The sequence below is a fragment of the Drosophila kikkawai genome, chromosome 3R, assembly GCF_030179895.1.
Source record: "Drosophila kikkawai strain 14028-0561.14 chromosome 3R, DkikHiC1v2, whole genome shotgun sequence".
Taxonomy (NCBI): Eukaryota; Metazoa; Arthropoda; class Insecta; order Diptera; family Drosophilidae; genus Drosophila; species Drosophila kikkawai.
Genome location: NC_091731.1, coordinates 27,986,204 through 28,004,797, shown reverse-complemented (window position 1 = coordinate 28,004,797; position 18,594 = coordinate 27,986,204). Strand labels below are relative to the sequence as shown.

At 48.3% G+C, this 18,594-nt stretch overlaps 6 protein-coding genes across 6 annotated transcripts; 4 read left to right on the top strand and 2 right to left on the bottom strand.

The window, feature by feature from the left end:
* Positions 1-10: 10 nt before the first annotated feature.
* On the top strand, positions 11-813 carry LOC138928968 (uncharacterized). Its single transcript, XM_070287337.1, has one exon. It carries the CDS (start codon positions 11-13, stop codon positions 461-463), a length of 453 nt encoding a protein of 150 aa, XP_070143438.1. The 3' UTR covers positions 464-813.
* Positions 814-1,758: 945 nt separating this feature from the next.
* LOC108081006 (progestin and adipoQ receptor family member 4) lies at positions 1,759-18,448 on the bottom strand. Its single transcript, XM_070287336.1, has 8 exons — positions 17,541-18,448; positions 15,940-16,837; positions 6,658-6,873; positions 4,251-4,354; positions 4,058-4,195; positions 3,682-3,822; positions 2,307-3,315; positions 1,759-2,274 (listed from the first exon to the last, which is right to left on the bottom strand). The coding sequence occupies exons 2-7, from the start codon at positions 16,676-16,678 to the stop codon at positions 3,223-3,225; spliced, it is 1,431 nt and encodes a 476-aa protein (XP_070143437.1). The 5' UTR covers positions 16,679-16,837; positions 17,541-18,448; the 3' UTR covers positions 1,759-2,274; positions 2,307-3,222.
* Positions 4,344-6,573, top strand: Nepl17 (Neprilysin-like 17). The gene has a single exon (XM_017175936.3). The coding sequence runs from the start codon at positions 4,468-4,470 to the stop codon at positions 6,523-6,525; it is 2,058 nt and encodes a 685-aa protein (XP_017031425.1). The 5' UTR covers positions 4,344-4,467; the 3' UTR covers positions 6,526-6,573.
* On the top strand, positions 7,360-9,515 carry Nepl18 (Neprilysin-like 18). The gene has a single exon (XM_017175937.3). It carries the CDS (start codon positions 7,385-7,387, stop codon positions 9,434-9,436), a length of 2,052 nt encoding a protein of 683 aa, XP_017031426.1. The 5' UTR covers positions 7,360-7,384; the 3' UTR covers positions 9,437-9,515.
* Nepl19 (Neprilysin-like 19) lies at positions 9,524-11,645 on the bottom strand. The gene has a single exon (XM_017175938.3). It carries the CDS (start codon positions 11,636-11,638, stop codon positions 9,611-9,613), a length of 2,028 nt encoding a protein of 675 aa, XP_017031427.1. The 5' UTR covers positions 11,639-11,645; the 3' UTR covers positions 9,524-9,610.
* Positions 12,961-15,305, top strand: LOC108081001 (neprilysin-4-like). The gene has a single exon (XM_017175935.3). The coding sequence runs from the start codon at positions 13,053-13,055 to the stop codon at positions 15,165-15,167; it is 2,115 nt and encodes a 704-aa protein (XP_017031424.1). The 5' UTR covers positions 12,961-13,052; the 3' UTR covers positions 15,168-15,305.
* Positions 18,449-18,594: the final 146 nt, after the last annotated feature.

The following is an 18,594-nucleotide window of genomic DNA, read 5'->3' as shown; positions in this document are numbered from 1 at the left end:
CACCGAGTCCATGGACTCTAGTTCCTCAACGCACTCGATGACGCCGCCGCCGCCGCCTCCACCACCGCCGCCGCCCTCATTCAGCCAGTTCCATCATCAGGCAACATTGCCTCCTCACTACTGCCAGGATTGCCTGTCATCGCCGTCGCCGCCACCAACCATCATCACCGAGCAGGCTCAGGTGCATGCCACGCCGGGACTGACAACGCCTCAGCCCCATATAGAGCACTGCTCCTGCGGTCTGACATTCTCGGTGGTGCAGGGTCAACAGGAGCAGTTGGGAACCAGTCTTATGTCCTCGCGTTTTTCAACGCTGGAGCGTCAGTCGTACGGCTACCAGGTGGATCAGGTGTCCAGCTGCCAGCATCATCATCATCATCAGCAGCAGAATGCCCAATATCACCAGGTGCAGGGTAGTCAAGATGCCCATGCCCAGACGGACTTTTCCTATGCGCAGCGCTGAACCAGCCAGGGTAGAAGGAGGAGAAGGAGGAGGAGTAGGAGTATCCTCAACCCACAGAGAGTGAGATTGAATTTCGCTTAGTAATTTATATTATTATTTGTTTAGCTACGTTTCTAGTACTGTTCAGCTCTCTCCATAGAATCGAAACATTTCTACTCTCATTATTTTCGGTGCCAAATTTTTGCTGCAAGTCCAAAGCGCAATATAGAAACAAATGTTGTAATCAAATAGGTTGCTTAAAATTAATGCATATACTTTAACAATTACTTTTACGGGAATTGTCGATGAAGTTACTAACAGAAACTAAGATGTAAGAATAAAGATGAACAAAGTTTTATATTAAAAATGAAGCTGGGAGGAAATCAAACACTAAAACCAAAATACACAACTCTAATCAAAAGGCATCAACGCAAGAAATATATAGAAATATACCAAGCAAGACACCGACAAAATGTGCAATGCAGTTTTTACTTTAACGAAAATATTTACACAGAAATATATAGACATATACACTATAAATATCATAATATATAAATATATATATATATATATATATATGCGAAAAGCAATTAGGAATTTTAAAGTGCTACTAGCTTCATAACGAATCAGATAAGTTTTCCATTTTTGTAAATTTTTTAAAACTACTTATTTATATATAGTCTTGATATATGTACGTGTCTGCATATATATATTTTAAAACGCGAATCAATCAAAAGCGTTAAACTCGTATTTAAAGAAGGAATGAAAACTAATCATACACTACAACTAGTCAACAACTCGAATATACATTGAATATTATGGAATGAAAGTTTAATACATATTGTCTATAAATGCATGGCGCAAGTATAAGAATTTACTAAAGAATTTAATAAAGTATAAACAATTAAAGTTCTAAATTCGGAATATTTAAATATGTTGAGAAATTGGGAATAATTTGAAGCCGGGGAGTTGCTGCTTTAAATTTCAGAATGAAGCAATAATCGATTTAAGATTAAAATTTTGATTTCATTTAATTGAAAAATATATAAGAATACTTAAATTTATTTGAGTTTTATTAAGTCCGAGTTGCCATTTTTTTATTTTTAATAACAATTATAGACTTATGGGCATTACGTAGTTAAAAATCGATAAACAATTAGGCCACACATTTCGGAAAAGTTACTTACCCAACGTTTCCACCATTTGCATCATGAGAATCCCATAATAAATAAAAATCCCCTCTGATTAATCGCCTCAAGTCCCCCAAAACCCTATAAAATTCATTTATTAACAACAAAAGTGGTCAATAATTTCGTTTGCTCATCAAGTACACTTTTAATGTTTTATTAACCTTCTCAGAAAATCTTTACATTATTCGTATAATTGTTACTTACGCCTAGCAGCAACTTTAAAGTTAAAGTTAAAGCATTGAGTCTGCCCATTAATTATTGCTTTGTTGAATTAGTTTGTTAGCTTACGTTCCATTGTTAGATTTGCTCTCTTTATCTCGCTCGCTTTCCGTCTCTCTGTCTATATCTTACGATCGAGGGTGGTGTAAATTATTGACACTACTAAAACGTATTTTACTCATAGTTGTTCGCATTGCTTGGGTTAAAATAGACCGACGTTCGAATGGTTGCTATCATATAGTTAAGTTGCTTTGGTTGGTTGTCTGCTTAACACCTAAGGGGGTACGGTACTCGTAATAAATATTGCGGTTTCTAATAATATTCAATACTCGGGGAGCGGAGCTCAATATATAAATACTTGAGGTTAATATTGCGCAATCAATTGACATAAATGATATAAATATAAACCCAATTCGTATCGAACTATGTATGTATATATTCCTAGCGATCACTACGTATGTATGTACGTGATTCGTTGCAGCATCAGCGGCCTGCCAGAAGATTGTTCTTGTTCTATGTTCTGTTTCGGTTTCGGTTTCACACTTGTCCAACTTGAATACGGGTTTCTAACTACTGTCTGACCGACTGGCCACCGCTGAGTGGTTGAGTTTTGTTCACAACTATGCACAGATTGGAGCATTGACTAGGCTAACACTACCACTAGCTGGCCGAAAATAACAATTTGCATATCTAAAAAGTCAACTAGGAAGAGATTAGCTTATAGGTGTTCTTATTGTTAGAATTTTCGACGAGGTACAAAGTTATACATACGTACGATTATTTTGAAAATTAGATGTGTTGTCGTAAGCACAATGAGGTACATGTGTATCAACATCATTCAAATCATTACTACCCATTCCCTTTCCCATTCCCAATCCCCTAGCCCGATACATCCTTGCATCAATGTTGCCAAGAGTTTAGCGTGAAAATCCGAAGACTTGGTTCCGAGTTCATCCTCCTCCTTCTTCGCCTATCGTCCGTCCGTCTCGTCTCAGTAATTATATAACCTTAATGCTTAATACCACAGTCGAAGTATGTCCTATATGTAAATACACACATACAGTTCATATATGTATGGCCTATTCCTACACTAGATATACGTATGTATATTGTTACTGCAACAGCATCGGCGCTCTATTTTATACACGGTATATTCAATAGCGTTTGTCTTTTCGATCGATCCTGTGATCTGTCCTCTGTCTATCTAGTCAGCAGGCGCTTGCGCTTTCACCCGGCGACGGGTGCTCGCCTCCGCCTCCGCCAGGCTATGGGGGCAATCAGGGCACGAATTATGTGAGACCGGGCGCGCCGTTTGGCCAGCAGCATCCAAGGCAATGGGAGCAGCACCAACGGCAGCAGCCAGTAAGCGGGTCATAGCTCCACATGCCCGAGCGCCTCCTCGGTGACGTTAGCAACTGTGTTGCAGGTCTGCGTGGACATCCATTCGAAGTCCTTGATGGTGGCCTAGGAGTAAAATTGTTAATTTAGTTTAAAGTATCATTCTATGAAACCCAATATCCATTTTGCTATACGAGTTGAGAGCTTAAATTCCAAGATGGGTAAAGGGTTTCGGTTGAAGAATAAGCCAAGGACAGGGAAACTGAGGAAAAAAAATGTATTTCCTTGGAAAATATTATATATTTTTAAGCCAAATCTGGTTTCTACTTAATTCGAAATCGAACTTAAATAGCTCGAACCACATAGTATCTTTAAGTTACAGTATATCTCGACTTAGTACTTATAGTATTTTTGAATGAAAGTAAGATATGAATATATTCATTTCATAAATATAATACTACTACTCAGACCCTTGTGAAGATATAAACCCACCTTGTGCATGGAATAAACAGCCACCACGACCAGCACGTGCATTATGTTGTGGGAGTTCAGATAGAAGTCGACCACGCCCGGAAACCACTTCTCCGGTATTCGCATCGCACCAATGGCACCGCCCAGAATGGAGACACCGTCCTGTAACGGAGATGGTTGTCCAAAGATTAGATTGGATCTGACAGTGACAGCGTCTTTCGTGTTCTGTGTCCGCCGGGAAATTGGGTAGCGGCTCTGTCCATTAACTCGTATGTACATATGTATGAAAATGTGACTTACAACTTCAACCTATGCGCATCGAGAGAGGCCAGCCAGAAACGTTTAGTTATTTATAGAAAATAGCAGTTAGTCAATTGGAATGCCCAGACATACGCACCTGCAGGTAGACATGGGAAAGGGCCATGTGACTGCCGCCCACCATTCCCCGGATGCGCAGGAAGGTCAGAATGGAGCGCATGGCGAAGGGTAAAGCGAAGCACAAGCGACGCTGCCAGGGTGAGCTGGCAGTGAGGGCCTGCAAAGGATTGGTAATAAATGATTCGGTATTTTCTAAAAACTATGGTACTCACCTTGTAAAGCCCCCACAGGGAGAGTAGGCAATAGGAGACAATAATTAGCCACTTGAGCACGGGCGGGAAGCACAGTGTTGTGGCTGTGACCAGGGGCAGGGCACCTGAAAGAAAAGAGAGAGCCGAGGAGGTGATAGTGGTCGGCGAGAGGTGAGCACACGGAGTCTGGTCATTGATAAGCCGTCTCGGCTCAGTCGCAAATCAAAACTCAAACACGATGGAGGCACTGCCAGCTTCCGCTTGGCTAATCTTTATTTCCTTGGCTCTCGGTTCAATTGTCACCACCGGGGCCGTTCAGGGTGGAGTGTTCAAGGAGCTAACTACACCCCTGGGTCACCAGATCATGCGACTGGCCAAGTCCGCGGAGATGCGCTCCTTCATCGACACAAGTGTGAGTCCCTGCGATGATTTCTATGGCTATGCCTGCGGCCACTACGCGTCGATCAACGCGGCCACTCCGGATAAGGACACCAACATAGGTCAGGTCATGTTCGCTAGCTACCTGCGTCGCGCGAGGCAGATCCTCAACCAGCCGCGTATGAGCTCGGATCGGCCCATGGAGACGCGCGTCAAATACTTCTACGAATCCTGCCTCGACACCGCGGCCTTAAAGATAAACCAGCGCTCCCAACTGCTCAACGTTTTAAGGGAGTTCGGTGGCATGCCTGCTGTGGAAGGCTCCTCGTGGGACGAGTTCCAGTTCGATCCCCTAGAGACGATGGCCCAGCTCCTGCGTCGCTACGGAAAGTTAACTCTTTTGGGAGTCTATGTGGCTCCGGATTTCACCAACTCCCAGATAAACCGTCTTTATCTGGGCCAGAGGGACGATCTGGATGTGCGTGACGAGGCCACCAGCCTCGCCAAGAAGCTGGATCTTACGGTACGGTTGCAAGAGCAGCTGGGACTTTCAGAGCAGCTGGCCAGGAAGACTGCTGACGAAATTATTGACTTGGAGGCGGAACTGAGTCGCAGCGTCCTTGATCGTGGCATGGACCGCGACCCGAGACTAAGAAGTCGACTGACCATGCTCAGCAACATGACTGATGCCTACGGACCGGCCTTAAACCTTACGCGCTTCGTAAGCTCCTGGCTGGGCCACGACTATATCCTGCCAGTGTACGAGAACGTGCCCGGCTATCTGTTCCAACTAAAGAAGACTCTGCTGACCACGTCCAACCGGGTGCTGGCCAACTACATGCTCTCCAGTCTGCTGCGGGACTTTGAGATTCAGGCGGATGCGCAGAAGCAAGAGGAGATCTGCGCCGAGCGAATCACAATGCTCTTTCCCGATGTAGTGGACCACCTGGTTTACTACTCTCTAGAGCAGCAAAGCCCCCACCTGCCCACCGATCTAAAGCTGCTGTGGATCGAACTGAAAACAGTTTTCGAGGATATGTTGAGTTCCGAGGAGCTGGACTGGCTAGACGAGAAAACGCGTGGGGACCTAGTGGAAAAACTAAAGAGCATGAACTTCGAGGTGGCGGGCGAGAAGCCTGTTAACTTCGAGGAGCGATACGGTAGTCTGGTCATCAGCTCCGCCGATTACTATGGGAACGTGCGACGCCTGCTGGCCAACCAGGCGGGAAACCTCCGATCGGATCTGATGCGGGACTCCAGGACCGAGAACTACTACGACGGCATAATCGGATCGCCCTTTTACTTGACGGAGGCCAATCTGGTGGTGCTGCCGGCCAGTTACATGCAGCACCGCTACTTCTGGGACGATGTCTATCCGGTGGCTCTGAAGTACGGCACCCTGGGCTTCATCCTGAGTCACGAGATGGCCCATGGTTTCGATGACCTCAGCCGTCTCTACGACAGCAAGGGGAACCTGCATGATACGTGGAGCAGCCAAGCCACGGTGGGCTTCAATCTGATAAAGGATTGCCTGGTGGAACAGTTTAGTGAGATGCGCTACAGCAACCTGCGGCTGCCCAAGATGGAGGCGCAGGGCGAGAACATCGCCGACAATGTGGGGATCCGCATCTCCCAGGCGGCATACAGAAAGTGGCTGGAGCAAGCGAAGACCTTGGACTCAGAAGCTTTGCCCCATATGTCTCAGACCCCAGAGCAGCTCTTCTACCTCGGCGTGGGACAGTTGATGTGCTCCGACATTCTGTTCGACCGGCGTCCTGCCTTCCTCCGAAACAGCGCCCATCCGCCCCACGAGTCGCGGGTTTTTGCCATGATGTCCAACAGTCAATCATTCGCTGAGGCCTTCCAGTGCGGCAATCAGACCAAGATGAATCCCCCACACAGATGTCTCATGTATTGAGGTTTCCCTTTCGTCTACCAGATTGCGAGATTAGTTCCCACATACATGTACGATTTATAATAAAATATAAACAGTTCCGCTTCCGAGCAGCGTCTGCGTTTCATTGAGTTTCATTATCGCGATTGTACTCACCAAAGCTCTGGCTCACCCAGATGCCGACCATGTCCAGCTTGAGAAGCGTGTAATAGACATTCTCGCCCTTCTCGATGTTCATGAACAGATGGTAGACAAAGCTGCCGCACCAGGGAGCAACCGATCCGAAGACATGGCAGAATGACAGAAACTTGTAGCCACTGTCCCAGGGCATCAGTCCGGGCACGATGGCCAGAATGTAGAAGATGGGTATGGCTGTAATAGGAAAGGAGAATCTATTAATGGGTACTCAACGGGGTCTTTACTGCTCGTTAGAAATATAATTTATTGTTGTCATGGAAAGAGTGATTATGGTTTTTGAATTATATGTTATTATACGGTATGATATGAGTGACATCATGTGCTACTATTTAAAATTACTTTCACTTTATTGTTAGTACTACAATAAATAGACTATCATGTTCATTGTTTTTGTTCATAAATAATAATAACACAGATTTGGTTAAACGTAAACAATGCCAATTGTCAAGCTTTTGTTATACTTTTCGAGCCATTAAATGCTAGTGTAACCCATTCTCAGATGAAAACTCGTATACTAATAAGCACAGCCTGTATAAGAGCTTAAAACCCCGCCGGCGCCGGTGGCGATAACAGGTTGACCTACCCCAGCACTCTGGACATTGTATAAACAAATCCCGCTGATAATGTGGCCGTCACCGCGTGCAATTCAGAGCGCTTGGAAATCAGTTTCTCTCAAAGCGAGATCATGACAAGTCGTGGGTTTCTGTGGATCTGTTTTCTGCTGGCGACGGCTCCAGCTTTGGCCAAGCCAACTTCGGGCGCGGATGATCCCTTCGCCGACGACCTGGACTCGGAGTATGCAAACCAAATTATCCGGCAGGCCAAGGTGGCCGACATTAAGAACATGATGAATCCAGAGGTGGCGCCTTGCGATGACTTCTACAACTACGCCTGCGGCAACTGGCATCGCCACAATCCAGCCCAAATACTGAGCCATGTCGTTACCGATACATTCCAGGTGATAGCCAAGGGATTCGACCGCCGTCTCCAGCGCCTGCTGCGCTCCAACGAGCTGAAATCGGAGCTGGAAAAGAAGATGCAGCGCTTCTATCTGGCCTGCACCGCTTTGAATCGTGACGATGTGAGCTTCAAGCTGGCTCTGGAAAATGTCTACCGGGAGTTTGGTGACTTTCCGGCCCTAGCCGGTTCCCAATGGAACGCAACCGACTTCAGTTGGTGGCGAACTGTGGCCCGGATTCAGCAAAAGTACGGCAAACAGATCATCCTGGGGGTGGATATAATGCCTGATATCCGTAACACGTCGGTTAATCGTGTTTACCTCGGACCCGTGGCAATGCAGCCCTCTTCTTCGGGCTTCATCAATCTTCTGGAGAAAAGCACCATCGCCAGGGATCTGCACAATTATTTGGGTGTAAGTGGTCCCGTGGCGAAGCACACTGCCGAGCAGCTGCAGGAGCTGGAGAAGAGTCTGCAATCAGGTAGCTCGAGTGGCAAGTCTCTCGATGAACAGCTTTCCCTTTACACGCTCGACGAGCTGCAAGAGAAGTACGGCGACCACTTGAACTTCACCGAGTTCTTCAGCCTAGTGCTAGGCGATGAGCATGTCCCGGAAAAGCTCTACGTCAATGATGAACAGTTTTTGGACAACTCACTCCTCACGATGCGGAGCACTCCCCTGGCCACACAGGCCAACTTTGTGCTGTGGAATCTGCTGCAGGACTACCTGGCGGACTCCAAACCCACAGAGCTGCCCAAGTGGTGCACGGAGCAGACCAAGAAGTACTTCGGTCCGCTTGGGGAGCACATGGTGTACCAGCGGTATCGGAGTCCTGACTCGGAGGCGGAGATAACGCGCATCTGGAACGAGGTGAGAGGCATCTTCATGGAGCAGCTGAGGGGCGACAAACTGGACTGGATTACAAACGCCACCAGGCAGCTGGCCATCGAGAAGCTAAGCCGAATGCAGCTGCACATCAACTCCTACGATAACGAAGACTTCGAGGAGTTCTACGGCGAGTTGGCCATTGATGGGCTCAACTATGTGACAAATCTCCAGCAGGTGCTGATTTCAAAGGGCAGGAGGAACGTAAGAAGACTAGATCAGCCAGCCCGTTCTTTGGAAGCCACCGAGATTCTCGGCTTCACGCCAGCCTACAACATCCAGGAGAATAATATTACAATCCCGGTGGCTCTCCTACAGCCGCGCTACTTCTGGGGCGACCAGTATCCGGAGGCATTGAAGTACGCCACTTTGGGCTACCTTTTGGCCCATGAAATGCTGCATGGCTTCGATGACGATGGAAGGAAGTACGATGGCGCTGGAAACTTGGCTCCCTGGTGGGACATGAAATCAAGCTACGAGTTTGAGGAGCGGCGCAAGTGTTTCCAGGCACAGTACCACGAGTACAAGTACGGCGGCTCCAAGCTGCCAGAGAGCAGGGAACAGTCGGAGAACATCGCTGATAATGGTGGCATAAAACTGGCCTACAAGGCCTATCAGCGCTGGTTGGCGAGCCAGACGGAGGAGGTGCGTCAGCGAGAGACTCTGGAGGGACTTTCGTTCAACGGCGAGCAACTCTTCTTCGTGGGCTACGCCCAATTGTGGTGCGACGACGTCCATTCCTTATTCAAAACCCCGCTTGCCGAGGCGGATAATCATGCACCTTCCATGTACCGTGTGATCGGCTCTCTGTCCAACTTCCAGGAGTTCCCCTGGGTTTTCAACTGTTCGCAAACGGCGCGAATGGATCCAGAGTACAAGTGCGCCATATATTAAATCGGTTTTAGTAAAATCTATCTATTCAAGTTGTTAAAAAAAGAAAGTGAAATTCAAATAAATTAATAATTCTCAGCAACTGGAGGTTATTTAGAAGATTCTCCATTCCAGTTTTTTATAATGTCAGAGTTTTTATTATACTTTTATTAAAAAATGGTTATCCCCAGCTGGTAACTAATCCAAACTTGCAGCAAAAAGCTGACACTTTTGCGGCGTGGTCATCCGGCTCTCGCTGCTGCAGGAAAAATCTCGTCCAAAGGTCTCGAAGTTGGAGAGTGCGCCCATCACCCGCAGGGCATTGGGTGTGCGGATCTTCAGCAGGGATTGCTTGTCCCGAAATTCCTCATTGGCATCGTTGCACCACAGCTGGGCGTAGCTGAGGAAGAACAACTGGCGTGGGCTTAGCTTGAGCTGGGGCAGCGACTCCGTTCCCAGGGCAGAGGTGGCTAGCTCCGACAAGTACCGCCTATAGGCGTGATAGGCCACCTGGATAGCCAGATTGTCCGCTATGTTCTCCGCCTGTAAGCTGCTCTCGGGCAAATACCTTCCATTGAGGCGCAGGCGTCCATATTGCTCCTTGAAGCATGCCTTCCGCTTGGCATATTCTGCAAAGGATTTTGCATCCCACTTGGAGGCATCTTCCAGGCTGTGGGCCAGCTCGTGGGCAAGCAGCGTGCCAAGGCTGCCAAAGCGTAGGGCTCTCGGATAGTAGCGGGACCACATGATGTTGGGCTGGAGCAATGCCACCGGCAGCAGGACTGTATTTTCCAAGGGATTGTAGACAAGCGAAGTGCTGGGTATAATCTTGGCTGTGAGAGTTTCACGGCTAAAAACGGCCTTGAGGTTTTGCAGGTATTCCCGATCTTTCAGCTCCAGACTTTCATATCTTTGGGTGAAGTTTACATCGGCGTGTCCATTGACCACTAGGCTGGTGGCATTCAGATGCTCCAGCAGTTGCTCACGAGTCTCCACGACCAGCCAGTCGGCCGAGGAGTTCTCCAGAACCCCTCGAAAGCTGTGCTTGATCTGCTGCCAAATACCCTCTATGTCGCTGAGGATAGCTGCATCTCCGTACTGCTTGTAGACCATGTTGTCGAGGAGCTCTGGGAACAAATCCCTTACCCTGCTAACGCACTGCTCCACTATGTTTCCCGTTCGCTCGTAGAAGAAGTGCTGCAGCAGCTCATGGAAGATGTACCTGCCGAGCACCTGAGGCGATGCATCCGTCACAACTTTGGCAAGATGGCTTAGGTAACTGGGCACATGCTCGTAGAGCGTCTCGTTGGGATCCAATTCGCGGTCGATAACTATTTCAACATACTGCGTGACGTTGAAGGCTTCCGTGTTCGGTGCATCCAACTCCTCGGGTTTGCGCAACTGGGACAAAATGCCAACGCGACGTTCCACCATGCCTCTGGATATCTGTTGCTCCAAATCAGCGATTTCCCGAGCCCACGTCTTGGCCAGTTTTTCCTCCACGCCTAAGTGGCTCTCCAAGTGATCCCGTATGACATTAGCACGAGCTTGACGATCCGGCAGCGCTTGTATCTTATTGGGCTGACCCACGTAAATACGATCCGCGGACAACTGAAGAAGGAGTAGGATATTGAAGCCATACTTCCGCTTGATCCGAGCCACAGTGTCCAGCCAATCAAAGTCCTCGGTGGGCCACTCCTGGCCGGGCTGACTCAAATCAGGCACATACACGAACTCCGCAACGATCTCCTGCAGCTGCCTGCGGTAGACGTCCTCCGGCATTTGCCGGAAGAGCAGGCAACTGGCATAGAACTGCTTCAGCCGGAGCACCGCCAACTCGTCCACCTCCCCGTTCGCCGGCCGTTCCAGCAGGCGCTGTTGCTTATGATGATAGGCCTTGACCAGCAGTTGCTCGTAGTTGGTCTCGCGGGGATGGACCCCATTGGCCGGGTTTATCTGCGGCCAATGACCGCAGCTGTAGTCATAGAAATTGTCGCAGGCTTCCAGCTCCGGCTGCATGTAGCTACGCATCTCGGCGGACTTGGCCAGGCGCATCAGACGCTGCACATAGGCGCTATCGTTGTGCTGCGAGATCAGCTGCTCCTGCGCCTGGATGGTCAGGTCAATGTCCGGTTGGCCGGACAGCAGGTGACCTCGGCCACTCCCCGTCAGGAGGAGCTGAAGCAAAAGCGGCAGCAGGGCGAAAGCGATACCAATGTTCTTCATGGCGAACACTCCGAGGGCGACTAAACGGGCAGCTCGGTGCGACGCACTTCCGCACCTACACTCCCAAGCTGAGATTGAGATTATTGAGCCACACAGAGAGAAAAAGGGTCATAATACGCAGAGTTTGATAAGCCAACATATGAAAACACAAATTCTGTTTTTTGATAACCTATCTCCTTTCAGATGTGTTTGAAATTATACATCTTGTAAGTTTTATTAAATATTCAAACTAAATAATTCAAAATTAAATATAGAATTATTTTAATAACCAAATATGTACTGTGGATGGTTGTTTTTATGGCAGTGGAAGTGGGAGCGGAGGCAAAGCTCTCCCTTATCACCCGCTCGGTCGTCGGACACTATGTCTACACCCCAAGCCCATCTAGTGGGGAGAGCGTGATTGATACCCAGCTCACGTCATGGTGCGATAACTGGAAGGAACGCTTTGAGGCAGCCAGTAATGAGAAATTGCGAGTTAATTACTTTGCTCAGTATTTTATTACAGTGGCCTGCACTAGTCGACAAAGTGGGAGTGACCGACCAGTTTTCTCTTAGGGTTTATTGCGGTCGCTACACTGTCAGAAACATGTATGCATATCCAATTATCATTCAGTTTAAATACTATTAATACAAAAAATAAAGAAAGGGATTTCCCTTGCAGTATGTATTCTAATTTTTATAATAATAATAATAACTTGGCAACTAATTTTTGTTTGGGAGGCGTACAGTAATCGGCGCTGGCTACAGACGCTGGTTACAGGTGTTTAAGCTTAGGTTTAAGTTTTTTAAATATTAATATTTATCTGTGACAAAATTTATTAGCAGACATGTCATTACTAACTAATCTACCGATTACCCAATATTTATAGCATCTGGTAACCTAAGACTAAAAGCAAATAAGAGGATTACGAATATTCTATGTATTATTTATTAAGTGATATAGAGAATAAGGAAACCTTATTGGATTTGAATCAAAAATAAAACTACATTTGATATTACATTAATCTGAAGACAAATTATAGAAACGACTTCTGTTACCATTTCACATTACCCTATATAGGCTCAATATGAATAATATTAATACAATATGAATTAAAACCACCCTAACATAAAAGCTTTTGCAAATTATTGGTTTGCATTTTAAAAGATAATACGTTGAAGAGCTCCATGCTGGAGAGCTTCATCTGGGAGAGCTCATTACCCCCTCACCGGACTTTCTCAATTGCACGCCAGCGTTCGTATTGCCACCTAAAAACGGAGCGGAGATAGATAGATTGCGATAACCCCGGGGTCGCCTCTTATTTTCTGAGAATCGAGGAGCGGCGCAGCTTCTCTGGAACGGTGATGAACTCATGCTTTAAAGGCAGGCTGTCTAGTCGATCTTTGAAATTGAAACTGAACGGAACGCAACGCGATGCAGCTGCTCCACATTTGCCTTGTGGGCCACCTACTGATTGCCATGGCCTGGTCAGCGCCCACCACCGGGAATGCTACCCTAGGTCAGGAGGACCTCAACTCGAATACCACATACATAAGGGAATTGCTACGTCAGTCTAAGGTCGCTGAAATGAAGAGTTTTATGAACCCCAAGGTTGATCCGTGCCACGACTTCTACGAGTTTTCTTGCGGCAACTACGACCACATCAATTCGGCGTTCCGCATGGAAGTGCTCACCACCGGAGTTTTTGAGACGGTGACCAAGGGGCTTAATCGCAATATCGTGAAAATGCTTAACGAGGGACACGATAGCCACGACACGCCGGAGGACATACAGGTGAAGCATTTTTACGAGTCATGTAAGAGACTGAAGGATCTCTCCGCCCAATATCCCGACAAGCTGAGAAGGCTGATCGCCGAGTTCGGATCAATGCCTGTGCTCGAGGGCTCCAGCTGGAAAGAGTCAGACTTTGACTGGCTTGGCACGGTCGCCCGCATGTCCAACCGCTACGGAATAGCTCCCATTTTGGGTGCCGAGGTGAGCAAGGACTTTGCCAGCAACCAGAGAAACCGCGTCTACTTGGGTCAACAGGAGTTCCCGCTCGAGTCGCGGGCCATGTACGAGGGCAACGCTACGCAGGTCTACCGCGAAAAGTATCGCGGCACAATCCAACGCTACCTGCAGCGATTCCTGCAAGTGTCGAAGGAGCTGGCCAAGCCGACAGCGCAGGAGCTAATCGACTTCGAGGTGGATCTGGCCATGGGGCTCGTGGACGAGAGCGAGGGTTTGGATCTTAATGAGTTGACAACGTTGCTGACGGTGGAGGAGATGCACAAGCTGTATGCGCCAACTCTGGACATTAATCGCCTGGTCTTTGTGACCCTAGGGGAACGGGTCACCGATCAGATCTACGAATTCAACTCTCGCTATATGAAAAACCTGGTCGAGGTAATGCAGCGCACTCCCCTCCGGACGGTGGCCAACTACGTGTTCTTCCGCCTTATCTATGAGTTTGTGGAATCGCCGTCGAGCAACCCGGAGAAGCGAAAGCAGGAATGTGTGGATTTGACAAAGAAATTCTTTGCCAAGAATCTGGACAATATGTTCTACAGGCGCCACAACAACGAGAAGTCCTCCGCTGAGATCGATAATATGTGGCGTCAGCTAAAGGCCACTTTTAACGAGTCCCTCAGATCCAATCCGCATCTCAACTGGATCTCGCGTCCCACCAGGAATCTGGCCATAGCCAAGCTGCAGGCCATGAAATTGGAGGTGAACAACTATGCCGATGTGAACTTTACCGAGGAGTTCGCTGGTCTGAATCTGCAGAGCGGCGATTACGTGGAGAACGTGCGACAGACGCTAGCGCAGAGCGCCAAGGAAATGCGAGAGTTGCTCCACAAGCCGGCTAAGCCCCTGGAGGCTGGTAGTCAGCTTAGTTACACGCCGGCCAACATCCTGGTGGAAAACGTCATCAAGGTGCCAGTGGCCCTGCTGCAGCCGTTCTACATTTGGGCGGATGCCTACCCCAATGCGGTGATGTTCGGCACACTCGCCTCGCTGATTGGCCACGAGCTGATCCACGGATTCGATGATGGCGGCCGAAAGTTCGATGCCCAAGGCAACTCCCACGACTGGTGGGACGAAAGGTCCAGCCTCAACTTCCTAGACCGCCGCCATTGCTTCACGCAGCAGTACGGCAAGTATATTTACGACGGCATACAGCTCAAGGAGTCCACCTCGCAGTCGGAAAACATTGCGGACAATGCGGGCGTGCGCCTAGCCTACACCGCCTACCGGGAGTGGTACGATATCCAGTTGACGAAGCCGGGTGGCAGCAAAGCATTGGCCATGGAGCAACTACCCACCCTGAACTACACCGGCAAGCAGCTGTTCTTCATTAGCTTCGCACAGGTCTGGTGCAACGACGCCCATCCGAACATCAAGGCCCTGCAGGTGTCCACCGACCAGCACATGCCTGGCAAGTTCCGTGTCATTGGCTCCCTATCGAACTTTGAAGAGTTCTCCAGGGAGTTTAACTGTGCCGACGGATCCCCCATGAATCCTCAGGATAAGTGTTTCCTCTACTAGAAGATGATTCAAATTCAAAAAATATTTAAGATTGTCTTACTGAACTCTAAAAGAAATAATTTGAAATAAAATGATTATTTAATAAATCAAATTCTTAAAGAATAAAATTATTAAATGTTTAAAACAAAAGCACCCATATTTAGCATTCCACTTTGGTTCTCTGTTTCCTTATATAAACCCAAGACAACCTCAGTCAAGGCTCATTAGAAATGCCGACCTAATCTATTTACGGGCCTCCACTTGGCTTTGGCCGTGATTGTAACGAGCAGCGACACACTCGGACGGGTCGATAAATGAGCAAGTGGTGACAGGTGGGCGGGAGAATGCATGGCATGGAGGGAGAGAAGGGACGACGAGGTGGCACTCACCTTGGGTCAGTTTGGAAATTTTTTTTTAGGCAAACCGGACAGATAGTCAGGAGAAGATATTTTGGACATATCCTGCCACAGCAACAACTGGTCTACATTTTGGCCAGAGTTCCAGTTGCTAAGCAAGTGAGCAAGGGGATGGACCAGAGAGTGAACGACAAGGAATAAACCAAGGTGTATCCACGGAGGATGTACCTAATCTTTAAAACCAGCAGCTGGTCAACCGTGGGACCAGAGCTGGAGCCGCAAACCGGACAAAATAGTCCCTGAGCCCCAAATTTCAGCCCTGGCAGGCTCTCCGTCTGTGGAGCAGTAGTGGAGTGAGTAGTGGTGAATGAAAGATGACATTAAAATGAATACCCAGAAGACCCCGCTAAGAAGGATAATACATTTTTACCACTCACCATGCGTCAGTATGTTGATGGTCTCGTTGTGCCAGTAGAAGAGGCTGAGCAGGCAGCCCTTGAAGGTCTGCAGCGGCCGGTATCCACGGAGCACGTACGGATTGAACTGCAGGTACTGTGGCATGTCCTGCCAAAGCAGCAGCTGGTCAACACTGGGACCAGAGTTGGGACCGCAGACGGAGGCGGCACTAGAGCTGCACCGGCCACCAATACTCCCGCAATGGCCAATGTCAGCTCTAGCACCGTCTCCGTTATCGGAGCTGCTGCTGCTGCAGGCCATTGGCAGAGTATTGGTGGCCGTTCCAGCCGCTAATTGATGCTCCGTTCCTGTTGCGGATGTTGCGAGCAAGGCAGACGTTGGCGTTGTGGAAGCGTTGGCGGAAGACGTTGATGTGGCTGGCATTTCCCTCTCCGGTTGTCCGGACTCCGTGGGTGCAGGCGTTGGGGCCACTTCGGCGGCCTCCTTTCCCTTAAGTCCGTTCGACGGATGTGTCTCCGGCTGGGCACTGTGGCTTATTGGCTCGACATGGACATCACAGGAGGAGCGCGCTGGCAGCGCTGGCGGCGTTGGTGGCGGCGTCACCGACATGGCCTCCACTGTGCTGCCCAGGCACTCGCATCCAGAATTGGAGAAGCTGGTCTTGGACAGCAGCGGGCTGCTGAGGAGCGGCGTCTTGCCGCTGGCCTCGGGCTTCAGGTCAACGACGACTGTAGCGGCGGCGGCGGCCGCGGTGTCCATGCCTTGCGGATGCCTTCAATCCGGGGTCGGTTACGTGCTCGAATACGGTATCCGTTGCGCACTCGAATTCGGATTCCGATTCGGTTTCGTTTTCGGTTCCGTTGCGTTTTCGCCGTTTCCGTTTCCGGTTAGCTAGCAGGGCACAGGCAGAGGCACCAGCTGAAAGCGAAAGCCAAACGTCATGAATTATAGATCCCTCATGCAGATGTTACGTATGTCTTGGCCAAAAAAAAGCACGTGCTGGTGTGTGCGATAGCGATGGGGATAGTTAAAACAAAAAGGAAAGGAACCTAGCTTCGGCAATGCAAAGTTTTGATACTCTTATTATTGCCACTGTATTTGGAGGAAAAATAAAAGATATAAGATATGGTAGAAAATCCGTAAGGATGTTTTATTGTTTGAGTAAAATACTTTATATGCTTTTAAAGGTTTTCTAGATTTATTCGGCTTTTGATGCTAAGATATCAAAAAAATAAACCGGTTTAAACAGGACCAAAATATTTTATAGCATACTTTTGAACCACTTTTCAAGGAACTTAAAAGTAATACCAATTTCTTAAGTTTTTACAAACTTTTGGTCAAAATTATAATACCCTGCGAGGCTATAGATGGGTAAAGAAGGAAAACGAAAAGGAAAACGAGACCAGGACAATGTCAACACACACAGAGACGCGCAGGCCAGGACACACGCTCACAGCCCAGCAGCAGCCTCGTGACCCAAAAAGGCCTGCGCCGAGTGCGCGTGGGTGTGTGTGTGTCTGAATGTGTGTGCAATTGAATGTTCCATGGGAATCACGCGAGTCTCGGATTAGGCCCCAATACCACCAGCTCCCGGGCCCGGGCAAAAATCGATAAAACTTACTCTACTCACTTCTGCCATGGGACGCGCACACACGTTCCTCCGAGCGAATCCTCCAGCAGGGATGCTCGGACTCCGATTCGGTTACGGGTTCGGATTTGACGGGTTCTTGGGACTTGGAGCGATGCTAAGAGCAGGGCTTTTCACGCAAATGGCAGCAGCAGCTCTCGATCCGTGGGCGGGGCATATCGTGCACTTAATTATTTAGCCATTTAAATGGCGGCCTGCTGGCTATGTTGGTACCTTTAATGGTAACAACAACTGCGGTTGCTCCGGTGGCCTTTTTTATCCAATGGTTGGCTGGTGGACTTTTCCAGACGCCAGGAGACGACGACGACAAAAAAATAGGTAACGCGGGACACGGAAGCGAGACGAGACGAGGGCGAAGAAATCGAGTCGAGTCGAGGAGACGGGCACACGACCGCGCAGACGACCGTTGGGGCAGGCACGTCAGTCAGTATCTGACTGAGCGTGGGCACACGATAACGATACCGTTATTCCGCGCTGGCGTTTTGTTATGCAATTGAGATTGCCCCGTATTTTTATTGGGCGCCAAAGCAGCGCAAGCGCAGAGGGGAGCATGACGCCGTCAGCTGTTTCCGGACATACAAATTGTAAGAATACGAATACCGTTTCAAAATGTATAAGCATTTCTTATTGGGTCTTTTTATTTATTTTGTTTTTTTTATATGGGTTTAAATTACAATTTTCAAATGTTTAAATTTTAATTTTTCATTCTAGACTAACCGCGTTGCCAGACTTTTGGCAACCACAGTTACCATACCGCGCGTTTATGAGGGTTTCAGCGTTTTAGTGTGTCCAGATGCCGCGAAAGCGGAGCCACCTGGGCTTGTGAGATTTTTTAGCGAAAAAAACAACTTTCCATCTGGCAACACTAAAAAACCAAGAATCAGCTGCCGACGCGCTTCGTTTGATGCAATTCAATTTTTCGTCCGTTGGTATTATTGCAGCGCATTAAATTACACTACTTGCATTACAAACTATTAATAAGACTGCCTTGCCAAATGGAAAACGCCAGGTGTTAGCAGAACCGCTG